We start from the raw sequence: 21,809 nt of genomic DNA, 5'->3' as shown, positions 1-21,809 counted from the left end.
TATATGTTCAAAGATAATAATCACAACAATTTTATAATAGGGAAAAATAGAAGCAACAATTATGTACATCGTTAGCAGATTTGGCAAATAAATGAAGGCACATTCGGACAGGGGATTATTGTACAGCATTAAACATGGTAGCACAGAACTATACAGTCATTTAAATAGAAATATGGCCACAACTTACCTTTGAGTTAAAGAAAAGAAGTGGAAAAAGTACAGATTAAAACATCGATCAGCACTGTTCAACAGAACTCCTGCAACTATGGAAATGTTCTTCTGTGCTGTCAAATACAATTGCTGCTAACAACAATTTAAAATGTGGCTAAGAAACTGAATTTTTAAAGTTTTATTTAATTTTAATTAATTTCATTTTAAATACCCATATTTGGCTAGTGGCTACTGATTCAGACAGCACAGAGGACACTGATATTTATTTTATGACTATGTGTACTTTGTAATCAGAAAAAACATAAAATGTTTTGTTTAAACATCAACAACAACAACAAATCAACCAATCTGTGCTCAGGAGACAACCAGAAGATACAGGAATAAATCAGTCCACTACAGGTTTATCTAAGGAGCTGCTGTACCTACAGCGTGAGATCCCAGCCCATGTTTTATATGTGTGGTTTCCGTACCTGGGCATGATTATACTAATTTAGCAATTTTCCTAGATCCCAGTTCACATACTAGCAAATAAATAGCTTTATGACAAGAAAGCTATATCCTCTGTGCTAGCTCTGCAGAAAAGACCAGAAATAAAGAGTGATAAATGGAAAGGAGCAGAAAATAGAAGCTGGAGCATTGAAAGTAGGGCCAGATTTCTGAAGGGATGATAAATTATTCAACTCATTGAATGGATTTGTAGTGATTAGGAAGCTCATGTTTTCTACTTACTAGTTTCAATTATATCAAAATGTACTGAACCAAGAAAATACCTTGTTTTCTCAAGTACCAGACAGTATAAAATCTACTCTTAGGGAGTCATGCAAACTAACTAAAGGCTAATTTGACTTTTAGATCTGCATGAAGCAGGAGAGGTGTTTGTCTATTCACAGGTTATTTCCAAATTCCAATCTATCTGAAAACCTAAAACAATGTTTTCCCCCAAGTCAATTGTTTTTTTCCACTTTCAGGTTATTAGGTAGATGAAATATAATAATGAAACCATTTTTCCCATTTGTGTTTTTCTTAATATTTTGCTATCATAAATAAGCTATAGTAAACATATTCATGTAGAAGGCTTTTCTTCTATATTTGGGATTTTAAAAATCCTCCTTAAAGACCAAATTGGCCCAAATTGTAGCACTCTTAAGAGTCAAACTATAATTAACTAAGGTTCTCAGTTAATTGGATCTTTCCCTTATTCCACTTTTTAGGAGAAAAAAAAAATCCCAAAAAGGATATTGAAAAAACAAGGAGGAAACTTTCAGCATATATCTCTTATTACAACTAAATGTGTATTACTCTATTTTGTGAAAATGATATTCCAATGATTACCTCAAAAGCTTCAGTAGCTGTAATTCTGAAAAAGATTTTAGATATGTTCACTACTATACACTTGAAATTTGAGGAGAAAGTATACCAATACACAGTAAAAAAAAAAACAAAAACCTTTATTATGATATAAAGTCAAATTTGTTCTTTATTTCATTCTGTTAACTAAGAATGTCACATGAAATATGTTCTGCCCCTTGCAGGCCTTGTTAACTAAGGCTATATTTTATTGTGTTTTAATGGCAAAAAGCAAATGATAGAAGATAGTCTTGTGATTGGCAGTATATACAGTTGCCACAAATCTAACACACATACACATATACACACCTGACAGCTCACCCTGCACAGTCACAAAAGCAGGAAGCAGTGTTTGGACTGGGAAGTTATAATCAGAACTAGTAACGTTTATGCAGTACCTGAGAGATTTCCATGTTCTTCTGAAGAATGATTTTTCTTGATTTTTAGCCTTTAGAGATAAATATTTACAGTCAATGAAATTAAGACTCATTACTGAATTGCTTGGTGTAACTTAAGTGAGTAGATGGGATGAGAATCAGGATGCCATCTCCAAATCAGGGGGGCTTTCCACTTGGCCTCACTTCCAGCCAGCTCTGAGCCAGCCGCAAGTGGGGAGGCATGAGGGTAGGGATGACAACTGACTGTCACTGATTTATAGAACTCTCATGCCAACATTATAAGCTGGTTGATACTAGTGGGACATCAAACTGTCATTGCTCCCAGTATGCTTCTGAAATCTGAGGCTGCTTGAACTAAATAAACCACCATCAAAAAAAAAAAAAAAAAAAAAAAAAAAAAAAACTGAGACATTCCAACATGCCCTAAAACTCTAGAAGACAGCTTCAACTCAGTTTTAATAGCTTCAAACTGTTTTAGCAGTTATGACCTATGTGCTTAGAATTTAGTTTCTTCTGTTTGAATTCAATTAGCAGTCCTCAAGCCAAATGATGTGAGGTTAAAAACTGGCAGTTTATCAACAGGGCTTCTCAGAAGCCTTTCTCATTCGTCTACCATTAATGGGCCCAGAGATCTCTCCTCCAGCAAAAAAAAAAAAAAAAAAAAAAATTTCTAAGGAAGCTTCTGGCATATAATTTTGATGTGAATGTAAGACCATGCATTACTTATCCCAATGACATTTATCTTTCATGCTTTAACTCTAATTATGGAAAGAAAGCATTTGTGGAGGGCAGAGGAAATTCAGGTATTAAAAAGCAGCCCAGGAAGTTAATTCTTCAAGGTGAAGATCTCTCCTGCAATCCTACCATCTACCTGGGACTGGGCAGCTCCCCCAAAGCTCCTGATGTTCAGGTATGTGAAGAAACAATGCAAACAAGAATCCAGATGATTATTTCCTTCTAACATAAGACTGTGGAATCAAGTATGCATTTTCAGTATCTCTCTTTCTCAGAATCTTCTCATTTTGAAATCAGGAAAAAATGAACAGTATGATATAGTATACTACAGGAGTTAACTTGAAGTCCCTGTGAATGGATTTCTAAGGGTCTCTTAAAATAGCATGCAAAATATTATGGGCATGTGTGTGCAATATCTTAAGAAGATGGTTTATAGTTTTCATCACATTCTCAAAGAAATTACTAGTCTAAAAAAGGTTAACACAGACTTTAGAATTGGAAAGACCTCGTTGTTATTCCTAGCTCTACCATTTTCTAGCTGTGTGATCTTAGGCAAGTCAATTAACCTCTCTGTGCCTCAAGTCCCACACCAGAGGTCAAGTATTATCATAAAGATTTAACTGAGATAATGCATAGAAACCACTTTGAGGAATTAAAGCATAAATGCTAGGTTAGTTGGTTAGTATTATTACTAGCAGAGAAAAGGATCTGAGGAACTTTAAGAGGAAGGAAGGATCCTCATCCAGATGCAGAAAGAGAAGACTGGGGGCCAAAGCCACAAACTTGGCAGAATTTACAGTTTACTTAAGGTATGCCTGGTTATCTTCCAAAAATGTTAGGGCTGGGAGGAACCCTGTAGTTCCCTCATTTTACAAATGAGGAAGATGAGACCCAGAAAAGGGAGGTGTTGCCACATCATAAGGTTAGTGACAGAACTTGGACACCAGATTTTGGTCCTATTCCAGTTGAGAACAAAGAGAAGCTGCCACTGAGGTACTGTCATTATCCAACTACAAACAAAAACTACTCAGCTTTGCCTGATTTATAGACGTTTTCCCTCCCTTGCAAGAGAACCTTTGGTCCTGAACATCATTAATCAAGATATCAGTGCATTTCGTTTCTAGTTCTTCCCCCTGTACTCTCCTTACCACAGAAAAAGCAGCATGCATGAGTAGATTTATGACAGATTTAAATATGTCAGAGTATCTGTTTTAACCTTTGAAACCAGGACTCCCACTGTCGGAGCTGTTAGAACATCATGAGTGAGCACATTTCCACACTTGCTCTCACTTGGACAGAGAATGGATGTAAATGAACATTAAACTGCCAAGTAGTCAAAGATGGAGCTGGTTCATAATTCCACTTTCCTTCCAACATGAATATGTGTTACACTGGAGATTTAGAAAAACTGAACTGATAAAGGACTTGCAAAGGACTTATATATTTAATTTGACCCCAATTTGGGGTTATATTAGCTGAAGTCTCTTAATTTTCAAGGAATTTAATTAAGGTACTCATCACCTCATTCTTATTAAGAAAAACGTCAAATTTGCTCTGAGTTATCCCAGCAAAATTCTGCCTGTTTGGCCAAAACTCGACCCCAAAACTTCTGTGAACAATTATACCAATTTTAAAATGCATATTATGAATACATTTTACTATTTCACTAAAATATCCTTGGGAAGTTATATTTTCCCTGGTATGCTAATGCCACTCAGAACAGAAGGGCAAGTTAAAAATGATATATAAGGAGTCAGCCAATCAGCTGACCAAAAATGTTTGCAGTCTTATACAAAAAAGTAGAAACTTCCCTTAAAAATCTTTTAAACTTGTTTGAGAATATTAGAAAACAACATATGAAAAAGCAAGTAAGAATGCAAGATGGCAAACACTGTTGCTAAATTATGGATCAAGAGAGCAGTGAGGGCTGAGAGAGGATATGTGTGCTAGGCCTTGAGTCACTGGTTTTGAGTTAGTTATGAATGAAAACAGAATTTGTGCTGCAATGTTTCCTGGAGTCATGATATATAAGGAAAACATACTCATCTTCTTAAATAGCTTCAATTTGGAATGAGATTTTTTTAACTATCTTTTACTAATGAATTTATTAAAAATACTGATAAAAGATCAAAATAAAACAAACAAAAGAACCTAAGTTTGACATGAAATAAAATACACAAGCAGAGACCATAAAATTCTATTAAGTAAATCCATAGTCTTTAAAAAGCCTTGCGCTTTAAGCTTCAGTAAATTTCTTCTGGAAATCTGCAACACACTTAAGGAATTGTATTTAAAAAGATGTATTGAATTTTTGAATAACCACATTAAACAGCTATACAATATTTATTCTTATTTGTGATCCTGTAGGAGATAAAAAATCTGATTGCTTATAGATCTGTAGGAAAAGCTAAGCCCAACAATTTTTAAAATCTAAAACAAACAATAACAAAACAGAGGTCAATCAGCTCCGAGAAGAAAATTCACCGTTTTTTCTAACATTTTTTACATATCTACACTTTATGAAAGTTAAAAAAGAAATATTTTTGAAAATATAGATAACTCAGATTTATAACTAATTAAGAAGGGACAGATATAGATCATAAGAAGCAGAAAAGAGACAAATAAAAAGGAAAGCATGTAATCATAAGCACATAAAATAATGTCAGCTACTGTGTTAATCCATGCAGAGTTTAGATTCATTTTGATTTACCGAGTTGATTACTCATTACAGAAGACCAGAATCCAACTTACATACAACCCAGGGATAACACATTTAAACAGACCCCATCAAGTCCATGCAGGTGTTTAATAAATAGTTTTTGCCACAATAATGAGGTATCTGTACCCACTTTATACAAATCCTACATTTGTCCACAAAATATAGGACAGAACAACTCAAATAAATCAGCTAAAATACCTTGTCATCTTTGAATGTCTCCTTACAGCAACTACACTTTAATGACACCAAGTTTTCATTACCAACATGATTTATCCCTAAATGTTCATTAATGCACTATTTTTGAAATTGCAAACAGAGTTTTGAGGTGAGAATCACCCCCCGCAAGTCATATCTATAAAGTGGAACGTGTTTAGGATGTCGTGTCAAACAAAGTGGAAATATGCATGCCCTCAGACTTCCAGCATAGGTGTGAACTAACTTTCCCTAAGGAAAATCTGCTAATTATTCACAGGTCTAAGTATATCGGTTTGCATTCGATCAACAAAATAATCAAAGGAAATGTATCTATGCTGATTGTTTTCTTCTGCCCTGATTTCAGAGTCATACAAATGAATCATCGGAGATATATAGTTATGGAGGAGAAAAGATAGGAATCCTCCTAACAGTTATAGTAGTAATAACTCAAATTGAATGCTGTGTCTACCATCATGCTACAGTAGGCACCAAATGAAAACACTGGAGAACTCACATAAGGACTGACCAGATGGGCCTTCAAAATGTTTTCACCAGGTAGGTGACACTTCAACTGTGATTTGGGGGATGTGTAGCAATTTTCCCAGAGAGAAAAGTTAGAGGTAAGGAGTGAAGTGATTTCCTGGAGACAGAGAAACCATGTTTCAAGGCATGAATTTCTGAAAGGACCTGGCTTTTTAGAGGTGCAGGAGAGGACAGGTCAGAAGGAACAATAGGCCAGCTGGGCCCAGACTGTGAAGGAACTTACCGGCCCTGCCCAGGCATTTGGACTTTCTTTATCTGGGAGGACAGCTGAAAATTAAGGAAGGTAAACACTACAGTTAAAATTTTATCTTTTTAAAACAGTATTTCACTCTTGTTAAATGATTTCCAGGATGGGGACACAGACACGTACATCAAGAAGGTAATCTCCTATGTGGTGTAATTTGGAGGGCTCTCTCCCCATCTTGTCACTAACACCTGACTTCCAGTTACAGAGGAGGATTCCTTTAGCCAGTGTGATGATATTAATTTGCTCTGCAGAAGCAAAAGTTTGAGCTGTAGCCACTCTTAACATTATTGTTTGAATTACTTTATAGGGTCTTTTGATAGAAATTAGGTTTCTGGAAAGAGGGAAAACTGCAATGAGCACTGAAGACTTTCTTTATAATTTCACTCAGCCAGTTCCCTCCTCGTGAACCAGTTCTCCAGTGGACCTTATACTCGGGAGAAGAGCAGAACACTTTCCATTTTTCATTTCACACATTCCTTTTCCATTAAATGACATACGTGGCAAATTTGCCTCATTCAAATAATAAATAAAATTGGTGGTTAAGGTATCACAGAACAATACAAACAGCTTACACTAAAAAGCCCACTAATAGAATAGCCACACTGTTAAAATGAACACAGGAGAAATTTCTATCCTGTTCTTTTTTATTCTATTCACATTTATATAAAGAAATATAGCCCTCAACCCTAACGCCAAGTGACAACAGACATAGCTCAGTTTGAGCCTGATAAGGGCAAACCAAACCAGAGAAGCAGTCGCCTCTGATGTCCCCACTGCCTCTCTGGGTTTGCTCCAGCTGCCTGGTCTGATGGACTTATTCTTACTTCCCATTTCCACCATCCAAGCCCAGCCGCTCTCTATAATTTACAACATCCTCACAACTGTCTCACATCTCTCCCCTTCCCAGACTACCATGCACATACCCACAAACTCATGTGAAGACCTAGGGTTTTACCAAGTTATTTGTTTATAGATGTCTTTATGACTATTGGATCAAGCCCAGATTCCTCTGAGGCATTCAAAATATTTGTTGTCCCTCAAAATGCATCTCCACTAAGCTCAGTAACATACATCATTCATCATTCCTTGGCTTCAGAGGAAAAGGCCCTCCTGTCTTTCATACTCAATGTACCCTTCGCTCAGGCTATCTCCCAGGCCTATAACAAGGCAGGTGGAAAGCTATGCAGGTGCACTGCACGGCCTCAAAAGCTGCCAGTTGTATATAACCTGTACAACTATAGGTGGGCAGCCCTGAGCCTACACTTCTCTGTACAATAATTCTAGTTCAAAAAGTTCTTGTGAGAATCAAATAACAGAGAAACATTTACTTTATCTGGATTAGTGTTCTTTAGTACGTAAAAAATTTAAGAGAGTAACATAGAGGCTGGTGTCTGGCATGGACTTACTCCCTTCCCACAACTGTTTTTACTTCTTTATGAGGTCACTTGAGAAACTGTAGAAGTTTAAAAGAGTCAAGTAGGAGTCTTTGCTCCTAAATAAGTGACCGTAAATTCCTTGCTGTCATTTTGGGAGGAAAGGAAGAACACATGGAACAAGCAAGATGTCTCCAAAAGCCCTCTGCTCAAAAATGTCTCCTTCCAGGGGCTAACAGCTCTAACGGTGCATTTGGAATCACCTGTGGAGTCTTCAAAAGTACTGATGCCTAGGTCCAAGTCCAGAGTCTGATGTAGCTGGTCTACAACATGGCCTGAGAAATGGGTTTTTAAAGCTTCCCAGGAGATTCTACTGTGCAGCCAAGGATGGGAACCACTGTCTCTACAAATGCCATACCTGGAAATCAAATGATCTGTTAACATTTTTCACAAAAGACGTTCATCTCTTGCTCCACCCACTTGCATGTTAGGATCCCAGTAATTCACACCCAGTACCACTTCACTTTAATTAGATCATATGTTTCCCTCCTTTGAGATACAAAATTTTGAAGTAGGGAGACTGGGCAAAGTAGCAGCAACTAATGAAGAGAGAGAGAAAAACAAGTCCTCTCCCTGCTTCAGGAACCATGAATACCCCGATTTAAAGGGACCTCAGGATTTCATTTATATCCCCACTTCGAAACCCTCATATTCCTACTTGTGATGAATTAAAGTACACATAGGTTGGATCTTAGTCTTAATTAAAAAAACCAATGAGCCCCCACCCTCATATCCACTCATCTTGACTATCCAGTACAAGAAAACCAGAACTATTATTTAATACTATATAGCCAATAAAACTTCTCACACCTGTAGAAAGGTGTGAGGCTGTTCCACTAAAGTAGAAAGAACATTAGACTTGGGGCTGAAAAAGAATGATCTGACTCCCAAGTTGATCACCTACTAATGTTTCTGAAACTTAATTTCTTCATCTCTACTAGAAGATTAAGGTGAGGATTAAATACAATATTGTAAGTACAAACTCCTGGAACATATCAGGCATTCAGTGAATGCTTATTGAATGAAAAACTCTCTAGGCAAGGGAAAAGTTAACACATAGCCTACCTCTGGGGCTTGTCCCTACAAATATCTAACCCACTGAGACCATATAAACTGATGGCTACTGTTGCTCAGTGATAGTTCCTGCTGACATTATTTTAAAACCATTTTTAAGCAACAAATCCCAATAACACTTCTCTAATCAAAATGCTAGCTTCTTCAGATTTTTTCTCATTGGACTCATTTTCAGATCCTTTAATGATACTTACTACTTTTCTCTAAACCTTGTTTTCATGGTTTCCTTCAAATTATGAAGTCTATGATAATCCTCATTTACCATGCTAATATTGCTAATTAAAAATTACACAGCTGGACAATCTGGCAGACTTGTTGGGCCAGCTTGATAATTAGTGCTCCCATCCTGAGCTCTGAGTACATTAGAGCATGTGGCTAAGGTTCATGCATACCCAAAGATCTTCCATAATGTGTGTCAGAAACTACCACAAAAGTTATTTTTTTCTATGTCACCCTTCTCAAGTCTAACTAAGAATATTCATAAGTATTATAAAACATGTGCTAGATCGGAGACTTTTAGATCATCTCCCAAAATCCTAATGAAAGTATATTAATCTTTCAATGATCAAAAAGTATTCATTTAGCACTTGGAGTATGTGTGTAGTGGGGTGGAGAGATAATTATTCAATAATTAAGAGAGATTTTTCCACATAATTGGATCTCGTACATATCTAAAATTAGCCTTCTGAACATTAAACATTCTTTTTATTTCATCCATTTTTATTGGTCAATGATACCAAATATTCCTATACAATCTAGGCATTAATAATAGGAAAAACTTCCCACTGTTAATCATCATACTGAAACCATACTCCCAGGACACCTGACAACCAGTATACAGATTCCCCCGAGAAGATATCCCTTAAGCAAGACACATTAGCCAAAAAAGAGATTCCAGCCACAAATCTGGGCTTCGGGGGAAAAAAAAATTAACATCCTCATACCCACCGACAGAGAAATGAGCTTCATTTTCCAGTTGTCTGGGATTTGGAATATGCTTTGGGGGGGTTGCCATATGATCTCACATAAGTACAAAAAAACGATGCTGCAAAAATTGGCACCAGGTTACACTTACTTGCATAATATGTTCTGAAATTAAAGCACAAATCAAAGATATTCAGGAAAATTGAGAGTGGTCTAAAGCAGTAACTATCAAACTGTCATGGCCTTGACTCAGAAAAAGACATAAATTTTACATTACGACCAAGTATATAGGTATAATATATGTATACAACTAAAATCAAGTTTCATAAAATAGTATTTACCCTTACTTCATGTAATTCTATTTCATTGTTTCAGCTCTTTAGTTCATTAAATTGATTTTACAACCACTAATACGTTGAGAACTACTTCTTGAAAAACAGCCATTTAAAGAGCAAAAGGGAAAATATTTACTCTTCCCCCAAAAAACAAAGATGTTTGATCTTCAGTATTAAGCTGGCACTTATTTAACTTACATTAGAAATTGAAAACCACTCAAAGATGTTATAAATTCAAACTTTCAGGCTTGAACTCACAGTTTATTAGCATTAAGATCAGATCCTCCAAACCCCAAACTATTGATGTCAGAAGTTTAGTTCCACTCAGAGTTCCCTTTGTTAAGAATTTCTGAAAATCCTAGGGCAAGATGTCCCCAAGAATCCACCCTGTCACAGCCAGCAGACCCTGGACAACACAGCTGCCACTTTAGTACCACCTCTGCCACCACAGCCAGAGCCTGTTATGTTCTAGCAGTGAGAGAAAGAGAATATTCTTTCCCTGTACAGATGTGGAGCAAGGGGAGGGGAGAAGCCCAAGTGGAGAGTCAACAGAGACAGGTCCTCCCAGTTATAACCATAGCCCTTTCCCTTCACTGGGTGCCCACACTGCCCAGAATCTGCTGCTCAAGATAGCTTCCAAGGCCAGAAGCACACTTTACCAGAAACCATCACTCCCCTCCCTTCTGTGCTGGCATTGACTCCTTGCCTGATGATGAAGATGAACCCTCTTCCAAGAGCTCCAACATCCCAGGACTTCCATCATCTTCAGTCTGTAAGGCACATCTGATGTGACAACTCCAACTGTGGAGAGGATTCAAGCCTTTTTTCTCAGCAAGCCCTCCAGACCCCATGTAAGTCACTGAATATCTGGATTAACTCCAGGTGTCAGGTACATCTCAGTCCAGGTACAGCCCACTCAGAACATTTTGTAAACAGAGTCTCTGTTCAATGTTTTAGCTTTGAGAATCAGGCCCAAATCAAAGATACAGACACAAATTTCACCTGGAGAGTAGAATTACCTAAAGTGGGTTATTTGTGGAGCTGATTCCAGCAAAGTCACCTCAAGACCTCTGTTTGTCATCCAGCCACATCTTTTAGTCCAAGTTTTTCCTCTTTCCTGCTATTATGTTTCGAGGAATACAAATAATATTCTCTCTAGGAAGAGTGCTAATCAGGAAAGAGGTATCTAATTTGCCTATTTAGCACCCAAATACATTCATCCAGACCAGGAGTCTCACTTAAAGTCAAACCCTTTTAAGGTTCTTGGTCTGGTTTTCCTGCACAGCACAGCCTCTGAATCCAAAGGAGGAGGGAGAAGAGGAGAGAGAGGGTTTCTAAAAATGGTTCAGCTGGCTTCTCAGTTTTCTTCCTAAAGAATATCTGGAAGCTAAGAAGCAAAATATGTGGATTATATTTTCTGTTTAAAAAATAATGGAAAAAACTACATGGTATGGTATAATATATTTCATTGTTTCCATATTTTAATCTTAAGGTTAGATGCTCTTATTCACTCTCTAGAACAATCACCCACCCACCCCCATTTTGGGAAATTAAAATAGTGCTTTGTAGTTCATCTTGGAGGTTACAATAAAACTTCCCCTAAGAACTTGGAAATAAGGTTGATAAGAGCAGTCTCTAATAAATAAACTTTAAGATCAACACAATGACCAGAAGATAAGCAAAGTTACCTTTAAAGAAAAAGAGCAGTTCCAGCCGGGTCCTCTAGCTTATTGACCAAAAGCCTTACCAAAGAAGTCAAACAGAAAGAGGGTGCCAGAGGAAGACCAGGCACAGCTGCCTACAGAAAGAATAGACTCTCCTAGGCAGATTCCCCAGACAAGATCTCCAAGCTTTCTGAATCACTCACAGACTCTCCCTAATGGGAAAGTAGTGCCCCAAATGCACTTGGACCTGATTCATCCAATGCCACTGTCTTAGTTCAATCCTCCCCAAGCAGGCTTCCTCCTGTGACTTCCAGTGCAAGCCTGCCTGTGGAGAGAGAAGGCACTGACCATACAGATTTGGACTCATCTATCCAATAGATGTGAACTGAGCAAACACCAAATGCCCAGCCCTTGTTCTAGGCAAAAGAATACAGTCGAGAATTAAACATTTGGGTCCTTGGAGCTAATACAAATAAATAAATAAGGAAATCAAAGCTAGTGATAAGAAACATTACAAAAATAAGAAGAACAATGGACTACATAATTATTGGGGAAGGAGATGGGTGTTTTAAGATTAGGGATAGGGAATAGCTTCTTTGAGAAAGTGACATTTAATATAAAATTAAATATAAATTAGGGTGAACCTACCCTGAGCATTATCCAAAAGCATTTCTGAACTAATTTTTCTAAGTTATACATTGGCACGATGGTAGAGAAGACTATGACGACAAGACTTAGAGCCAGCAATGTGAAGGGGAGGTCTGAGGCCTGTAGACAAGTTAGGTGAGGGGAGCTCCTTTTTGTGTGCTTGCCTTCCACCAAACACAGCACAGGCCCCACCTCCCTCCCACCCTCTGCTCAGTCCTCTCCTAGGTTTGTGCCTCCAGATATGAGAACTTGGCTGCGCCTCTGGCTGACTGTTGATTGCTTGATGAGGATCCAGATCTGCCAGGCAAAGCTAGAGGATGACAGTTTCTAGGCAGAGGGAACAGGAAAAGCTGTGACACAAGAATCAGCCTAAGATTTCTCTAGAACTTACAAGGCACTTGGAGCTTTATAAACAAGGGAAAAGTAACAGGAGACACAGCCAGAGAAGCAGGCAGGGGCAGAGCCACAGGAAGAGATTTGGGTTCTATTGTAAGCCAACAGGAAGCAAGGGAGTGACCCGACTTGATTTATATTTCTAAGAGATCCCATTGGCTACTGTGTAGAGAATAAACTGCAGGGCAGTAGAAGAGGCTTTAAAAGTAGCTTGGCAAGCAGTGAAGTAGCTTGACTAGGGTGGCAGCAGTAGTGTAGGGGAGAAGTAATGAATTTAAGGCTTATTTTGGAGATGGAGTCCCAGGACTCATTAATAGACTTATATGTGGGGCAGGGAATCATGTTTTGGCTTGGCAAAAAGTTGTGTCTTTTACTGAAATTGGGAAGATGGGTTGGGAGGGGCATTAAGAACTTTTTAGTGGACATGCCGGGTTGAGATGCTCACTAAAGATATGAGTACAGATGTCAGTTAGGCAGGTGGGGCTCCTTGGAGAACACTGGGATAGATATATAAATTTGGAAATTATCTGTGCCTAGATGGTTCATAAAGCCATGGCACCCCGTCCCTGAGATGGTTATTTTCATTATAAATTAACACAGTGAGTAATTCATCAAGGCAAGGAGCCAAGCTGGGATGCCCCATGGCAGATGGCTGGTCTTGCCCAGGTTTGGCCTGCCTCTCTGCTTTGCCAGACACCTAACTTAAGAGCTGCTTCTACGGGGTTTTGTTGTGATTGCACATATAAAACTCTGTGCCCCCAGGTCCCCTTTATTCCTGTGAATCAGTATGGAAATCTGAAAAACTGACCTGTATTTTAAAAAAAAATTTTAAATACATGGAAGTGCTTATTTGGTTTGGTTGAATAAAGAACTATTACACAAATAAAGGAGAAACTTAAATAAGCAGATTAGGAGACCAAAACTAAACCCTTGTGTAGAAAAGGCCGTGGCTCACTGACCAGAGCTCATTAACTTTGGGCTCAATGTGGAAGGGCTCTATTATGACAGAGTATTTTAGAACATTACAGTGAATGTTGGTTAAGTCACTTAGCATAAAAAAGTAATGACATAAATCCTAGAATTAAATCAACATAAGACAATTTCACTTCATCCCTTTAACTGTTATTGATTAACTATGTGACCACCGTGCTGACTTCCTGTTTTCCTGGGCCCCTTTCTCAGCAGGGGAGACAGACCACACTGGTGGACAGGGCCAGACAGAGGCAGTGAAATACTTTTTGACTGAGGTAAGAAGGTGACAGGTAGTTCCAATAAGAAAAAGACAAGCAAATCACCCTTCAGGGGGGTTCTCAATATTAAATATAATCTTGGATGACTATACAAGACTTTACATTCCTATTTGGAATTAAAATTTAAGTTTTTGATTATATACTACTGATGTAATAAAATGCAGTCAGTTGACACATTAATGTTTTTAGGAACCCTCAGCAGCATTTTAGTAGAGTCTTCTAAAGATATTTCCATTTCCCCTCATTTACCACCTTTTCTATGTAAATCTGAAAGATTTTAGAGAACAATAGTCAACTTTCCTTTCCTGAGTTTCCAACAAACCGAATCCTGTATTTACTTACTGGAGAGCCACATACATAAGTGCAGCATTAGAGGGAATGTGGGGAGGGGGCGCCATGGAACCTCCTGACTTCCACTGCACTCCAGCTTGTAGAGCTGGAGAGCTGCTCCCCTGACTAAATGGGCTGAGACATACCAATCCCTGCTGCCACAGTGGGGAAGGCCCCCAGGCTGGCATTCCACTGAGGCTGGTTCCCAGCCATCTCTGACACCCTTTTGTGCTTTCCCCCTCCCAAGAACCTGCAGAAAGACCACCCAGGCCTGCTCAACCTGGAAGAAGCCCAGCCACCTTGCCGTTCTGGCCCTTTCGTTTTCTCTCTCTCCAACCCCTCTCATCCCCTCTCTTGTACACTCTCTCTCATGGGGCAGCTGGGCCCAGGATCTACTGAACTAGCCTGAGAACACTGAGCCAGCTCTGCTCTAGGCTGTAGGGCACATGCTCTTAACTGCCTTCTCCTCTCACACTGATGACTACATCTTATAAGCCATTTAAGTATTAAGATCCAAGAATCTGTTGGGTCTTTGGTTTCAGATCATTTAGTATGATATTAGGTAAAAGAATTCTCCTTAAGAGTTCATCTAACTGACCAGAAATTTATATTGGGGTTTGGGGCCAATGCCTTGATTGATTATAAATCTGCCTTGCTTTGCTGGTCATTGACCTGAGCATGTATTTCCTTCAGACACTGGAAGAGAGGAGTGGCTGTGGCAGGGCAAGATTCACTGTATTTTGGGATACTGGGGTCCAGAGGCCAAGATTTCTGTTAATAGCACTCTTTACTAGCACTACCATTTCATTACTATTGGCCATTAGGCATTTTAAGGGTTCTAGAAGCCACAGACATTTTTTTAATGTCTGAACTTCAGATGAGTTGTTATGAAAGCACCTTTGTTCTGCATGATGCATTGTCCCTGGATGAAAGGACTCATTCTAAAAGGAGAACACTGCCCTTCCTCATCATGCCAGAATCCACTGTTTGCTGCAAAGGTAGCATCAACCTCAACAGAAGATAATAATCACCTACACATACAACTACAACTCAGTTTGATTTTTTACCTATGAGAGTTTTTATTAAACCTTTCATCCTTTACTACTGATTTCTATGACATTGCACAAAAAGTCCCTCCCTTTCCTCATTTCCCCACATTATCCCCTGAAGTCAGTTTTATTCTAGAAACCCAGCCCACAAAGTAAAACCAGGAAAGAATTAATTCTGACCATGTTTATCTACAAGGATAACGGTCTCACACTTGTTATTCTATTCTCCTTCCTGGATATTTCCTCACTGAGAATTACAGAACTCAGTCTCCAGGTGCCACAGCCACCTTCAGACTACCATCTGGAATGGACCTGAGCCCAGAAACATTCCTTACCTTTAGCTGAACTAGATGCACGTCCACATGCTTGCTGTCCGAGTCCTGCTGGACTGAGTAGGTTAGGTCCCGGACCCTCTCTGAGGTCATCCGGAGCCAGGTCTCAATTTCGGGTAAGTGGAGGACGATCTTCCAGTCGGCCCCTGTATGCAATGGGGGTGGTTTTTCATACTGCTGGTCAGAATCTATATCCTTCATCACTTCTTCTCCCTCACCCTGCTCCACAGTGGGTGTCAAGTTGATGGCCATGGGTGAAGCATCAGTAGCCATGGGATCCAGGTCCTGTGACCTCAGGGGGGAAAGTGTCACGCTCATGGTTAACATGGAGAAGTCTAAACCTTACTTCTTTCCAAAACAGCTGAAAGGCAAGAGGAAAGAAGAAAGCAAGAGTCAGACAAGATTGCCAAATAAAGAAATGAAACTTCACAGAAGAAACGCGATTTCTAAATTAAGCTAGATTTCTAAATTAAGAAACCATAGCTCATAACAAAAACAGAAAGAGGTGTTTTGAGTTTTTACCAAGTAGCTCCAAGTCCCAGCACATAACAGGAACATAAAACCACGTGGTAATGCCTACCCCAACATCCATTCTCTCCTCATCCCTTAGTAGCAAAATCCTGGTTTTTGGCTGTGAATATTCCTGCCAAGAATTTAAAACTACGTCCCCTACCTCCATCGAAGCTCGGTGTAGCCATGTGGCTAAGTTCTGACCAATGAAATGTAAGTGGGACTGCTGTGGAGGAAGCTCAGGATTGCTGCTTAAAGGGAGCTGACTCAATTAGAGGGGGCCCCCTTTCTGCCCTTCTGCTTTCCCCTCTTCTTCTAACCTGTAATGGGGATTTGCTAGCTAGAGTTCCAGGTGCCATCTCAGACCAGGAGATGCTTTTGATTACGCCAGGTAGAATATGGTAGAGCAGGGTGGGAGCGGGTTCCACATAATAATGAGGAGCTACTATACAAGTCCCAGACTGCCGCCCTGGAATTCTTTTTACTGAGAGAAAAACAAACTTCTATCTTATATAAGCCACTATCATTTTGAGTTTTTCTACTACAAGCATTCAAACATCATTTTGACTATTATAACCAATATACTCAATATATGAGATAACTAGAGAGGGAACATCTTCAAATTAATAAAAACACTGTGCTGAATTCAGAAGATGTTCCTTTCTATGATTTACTAAATAAATAGATGTCATGCAGTAACTCCAAATCTTTACTTTCCTGAAAAGTATGTCATGGATTATATAGAATATATCTAATCAACTCTCAACCTAAATTACATTACTATTTGGTTTTGCTGAAATTTATGGAGGCTTCTGGAATTTCAAGGGCAAATTGTTCTTAAACACACAACATTCAAATGTTAATCAAATACACTAAAACTAACATTTAAGTTAAGTCATAAAGTTTCTTTTTAAGGTGAAGTTGGTTAGTTTACTAATGGTCTAGCTATGTAATTTATCTTTCTTCTGCAATCAGTCTGATATTAAATAACAACTTTCAGGATCTTGTACTTTAAGCATGTTAAATAGACATTATTTCTAGCTTCAGGAGAAACTTCTACTCAAGGCAATGGGTTTCTATTCCTTTTATATGTCTTTTTTCTAGTTCTATACATTCAAGTTAGTTTATAGCCCCATTTCCTCAAAGATGAAAGGTGGCTGATCAAAATATGAAATTAAATGTGATTGTCAGAAAGTAGCCTATATTTCTTTATATTCTTAAGATCCACGTGGAAACAAAAACAAAATTAGTTTACCTACAAAAGTGGAGGGGAAAAGCCAAGAAAGTTCCGAATTTGACTAAGAACATGTAACTTTCCATACAGGAATGGGCACAGGGAATAAAAAGACTTGTTGAATCAACAAGAGCCCTTAAGAATAAGTTATTCTTATGACATACTATTTCAGAAGGCTTCCAATGCTGCAGCGTACTGCCCCATTGTATTCTTAAATTAAATGATAAGGGGCTTACAGATAAATTTTTGAAAACAAAGTTATTTGCAAAAAGCAAAATATTATGTCATAAGGTAAGTTTATTACTTTGGTACCTGCCTTAGAGAATAGTTTTAGGCTTCAACAGTGTTCTACAGCTGACTGCAAGAGGGGAAAAATCTATACCCCATATTTTAAACCATCCTCGCACACAGGTTTTAACATAACAATAATATTAGACCTGACTATTTTTAAAAAACCAATTAAAAGATACCAAAATTTAACTGGGAGGGATAAAACTCCAAGAAGGGTGAGCTACCATACTACTGCTTAATAAAACATACCCTAGTCTCAGACAGGCTCTGATTCTGATTTCCAAAAGCACTTTAAAATTTAATCAATTCACTGCCTTCTGAGGGATCTATTTAGAATCACTGTCCCAGAGAAAGAATCTAATACACAAAGGTTGATAAAGGTTTTTAGTGCAAGGCCACAGAACTAGCGAAAAATGTAGAAGACATTGGGGTCACAGTGGTTCACTCCTCTAAGAAACCAGTCTCATCCAAACCAGAAAACTAAATGCCAGGGCAGTGCATAAAGAATTGTTTCACTTATGTCCACACAATCACTCACCCCTAGACACCTGCCTCAGAGCCCTGTACAACTGAAAAATGATGCTCGGTCATTGTGTTTTCCCTGAAACCCTAAATCAAGGCAGGACCTCCTCTGAAACACGTATTCTACTATAAACCAAAAAACATACCAAAGAATTGACTCTATACAATTTATGTCCCAACATACATTTCCACATATACCACTAGACTGTGCACCAGGCAGGCTCAGTGCAGTTTTGTCTGATTTGGGGCAAGATGCTCCGCATTTCTGGGTCTCGGTTTCCTCATCTGTAAAATGACAAAATTGGACTAGATGATCAGTAAGATCCCATCTGACTATAAGAATGTATGATTATCTAGGGCTGTTTATCCAGAGATTTCTAAGTTACTGGAAGCATCCTGCCTAGAACAAGAACTATGCAGATACAAATGATGGGCCTCCATTTCACATAACAGCACACAAAGAACATCAATAGATTTGTCCCACTTAATTGAAAGAAATAAACTATTACCACGCAAATGCATTCTGTAAATCATTATTTACACATTATATGTTGCTAATTCTTCCCAGAGGAATGAATATGGGAGCTTCTCCTCTCTGGGAATTTGCATCTTAAGGTTAATAACACAGACGTGGTTATATATGTAGAGGACAAAGAGAATGAAATAGAAACATTAAACATAAATGTAGCTGGTGTGCATCACACATGAGTAAAGGGCAAGGGAACCTTACATTCAAGCTGCCAAAGCAAAATTTTTCTGCATCTACAAAATTTCAACCTGCATGTGATGGTTCCATATTTAGTTGATCAGACTGTAAACAAGAGAATTTCCAAAACCCAGAAAAGTGAAGCTAAGCAGCATTTTACTCAAGTTTTATTTCAACTCCTGTCTATTTACTTTCCTTCATATACAGCTTTGCCACTGGGAAAGGAACACCATATGTGTCATAACAGCATAGCAAGCTCAGGAAGTGGCATAAAATTGATTAATTATCCATTTTCATGGAAACTAATTACTATAAACATTTCATTTTCAGTTCCAGTAGTTCCCATTTAAATGTACCACCCATGGATAACCAACCTCTATCTCTGATTTTCACAAAATCACATCTGATTTCAAAGATAAATTTATACTTTAAGGAAAACTGTCTCACATTGTAGAGACTTACAGTAACAATCTTTGTGTATATCTTCCCGCCTTTATCATGACTATTCAAGCTTGCTTTCCCATCAAATTAATTACTCCATCTGAATGCTAACAAATAGTAGGAAATTCAGCACAAGTCTACACATTCTAAATGCTCTAAGTTTTGTATTTTTCCTTCACAAGAGTTCTTGCAATTAGATTTCTTTCTAGTCACAAAGAAATCTTTTTAAAAAGCCAGTAGGAAAAAACTTCTAACAATGCAAATGAAAGCATTGACTCAAGTGCATACAGGCACCCACCCACTTACAACTCTGGCTCCAAAGCAGCATAAGAGGAGTGATCAACCTGCTTTTTGAACCTAATGACCTCCCGTTCTCCCCCCATTGAACGCTTATCTGTAGCCACCTTTCCAGCATTAGAGATAATACCACCTTTATCCCAGCTGCTGTTAAAAATAACATAGATCAAATCCTTTCCTTTCCACATATTCAAAGAAAAGTCAACATTTAAAGTGCAAAAGCTGAAAGCAGTAAAGATTTTAAAGATTTTTTTTTAAATTTGTAGAAAGCCTTTTCTCACCAAACTCTATTTATTATACTATAGAAACAGAAGAAACTTACCACGGATGGCTTACTAACAAGGGCCGAGGCTGCTACCTCCCTGACAGTCCACAAGTTCTGAGTCGAAACCTGATGTTAGCAGAATACATTTAAATACAGAGTGTGTTCTTCGACCAAACTAGGAAGCAAAGAATGCAGCTACACACCCATCAGAACTGCCCACCTCTTTCTCCCTTCTCTGTAATTTTCTCTCTTAAATAAAAGAACAGAAAAGCCAGAAATCTTCCTACTATAATCACTGTAAATGCTTTTGTCACTAAAGGTCCTTCAGGATTAAGCATCTGGCTCCTCCTCCACTCCCCCCTCGGGTTCTCTTCTTGTAGCCAAACAAGATAAAGGCCAGTATCAGTGCTGCTTTATGCCAGCAGGACACTGGTGAGTCCAGAGGGCACCAGCTTCATACACCCTTTGTGGCCTAAATCTCTTGCAAAGAGAGGGCTACTATGCTGTCCCTACTTGGAAGCTAGCTAATCTCCACGCCTGTGCAGTTATAGGCAGGTCTTTTGCAATCAAACAGTGGTAAGTGAGCTGACAAAAAGAAGACAGTTGCCAAAACAAGGATCACTTGTTTTGGGGGTACAGAACACATCCAAGCATGGTTCAGAAGAACCAAGACTGTATACCCCGAAAACTGAGCAATCCTAAAGCAGGATAAATAAATTTCTAAATAAATTAATAGTATTATATTAACATAACCAGCTAACAAAGCCAATTTGAGCTACATGCATTCAAGCTCCCTCTCTTTTCTTAGGAAGAAACTGCTCTTTCCAAGCAAGAGCATCTTCATGTGTGCAGTTTGAGAGGTGGTCTTATCATCATGTAAATCAGCCCCAAGCCTAAATATTTACTCCCTATCTTTCTGTCCTCTGCTTACTCCTTAACAAACTAGTGAGAGACTAAAGCATAAATCCAGCCAAAGTAATGAATCTGCTTGCTACAAAGCACATCTTATAAAACCGAGGTATTAAGTTAGGCATCGCTAAGTGTCCTTTTTCTCCCACTTCATTTTTTTTCTTTCATATTCTCATAATCACTCGTCACAGAACCTATTCACAGAGACACTGAATTTTGAAAGAGGAAAAAAGTTCCACTGGAATGCTTTGATTTTTGTCTATAATTAGCTTTCATGCTTTGATTACATTAAGAAAAATAAATGAACTCAAGAGGTACACCCAGTATCCGGTTCCAGGATTCTAGAATTGGGCTCACCAAAGGAAACAAAAACAAACTTAATAAATTGCTTAATTAAATGTTGTGGTCTATCAAGATGAATGAGGCTTTAATTTATCACCCAATTTTAAATCTTGCTGCCTGCCTACATCCCTGGCCTATCCTGAAGTCAAGAGTTGGGAAACTTTAAATGGCTTTAAGTTCCTTAAGAGGAGAGTCAAAGAATTCCTATCAAGTATTCAGTTAAATTTGTACTTAGGGTAAAAAAGAGTGGCTTTTGTAAGATGCTCCTAAGGAAGTTTCCATAATCACTATCTGATTCCTCCTTCTCTTTGGCCCTCTTCTCCCAGCCCCAGCCCCAGCCCCAGCCCCACACTCTCCAGCCCTCACCTGGAGTAACACTGTTTACTGAGATCACTGAGGTAACCCCAGATTAGGCTCACTTTCTAATCCCCCTGCCATAGCAGAGCAGCCTGCAAGTGGATATCAGTGAGAAGAGGGACCTCAAGCTTTAAGTGCGTGGGGTTAG

At 38.6% G+C, this 21,809-nt stretch overlaps 1 protein-coding gene across 3 annotated transcripts in view; it reads right to left on the bottom strand.

Annotated features, from left to right (window-relative positions):
- The window catches only part of AKAP6 (A-kinase anchoring protein 6), a 466,205-nt gene that overhangs the window by 303,197 nt on the left and 141,199 nt on the right, over nucleotides 1-21,809 (bottom strand). Inside the window, exons 1-2 of one of the 3 annotated variants that reach the window (XM_014564808.2) lie at nucleotides 20,111-20,302; nucleotides 15,791-16,148 (exon numbers count right to left, since the gene is read on the bottom strand). In XM_014564808.2, the coding sequence (XP_014420294.1) occupies nucleotides 15,791-16,114 (324 nt within the window). In that variant the 5' untranslated portion in view covers nucleotides 16,115-16,148; nucleotides 20,111-20,302. Of the gene's footprint in view, nucleotides 1-15,790; nucleotides 16,149-18,528; nucleotides 18,677-20,110; nucleotides 20,303-21,809 lie in introns of those variants that run through there. The other 2 variants (XM_014564809.2, XM_006191269.3) reach the window with 2 other exon arrangements.

This window comes from Camelus ferus, chromosome 6 (genome assembly GCF_009834535.1).
Source record: "Camelus ferus isolate YT-003-E chromosome 6, BCGSAC_Cfer_1.0, whole genome shotgun sequence".
Taxonomy (NCBI): Eukaryota; Metazoa; Chordata; class Mammalia; order Artiodactyla; family Camelidae; genus Camelus; species Camelus ferus.
The sequence above is the reverse complement of the archived record's forward strand: the minus strand, read 5'-3'. Positions and strand labels throughout refer to the sequence as shown.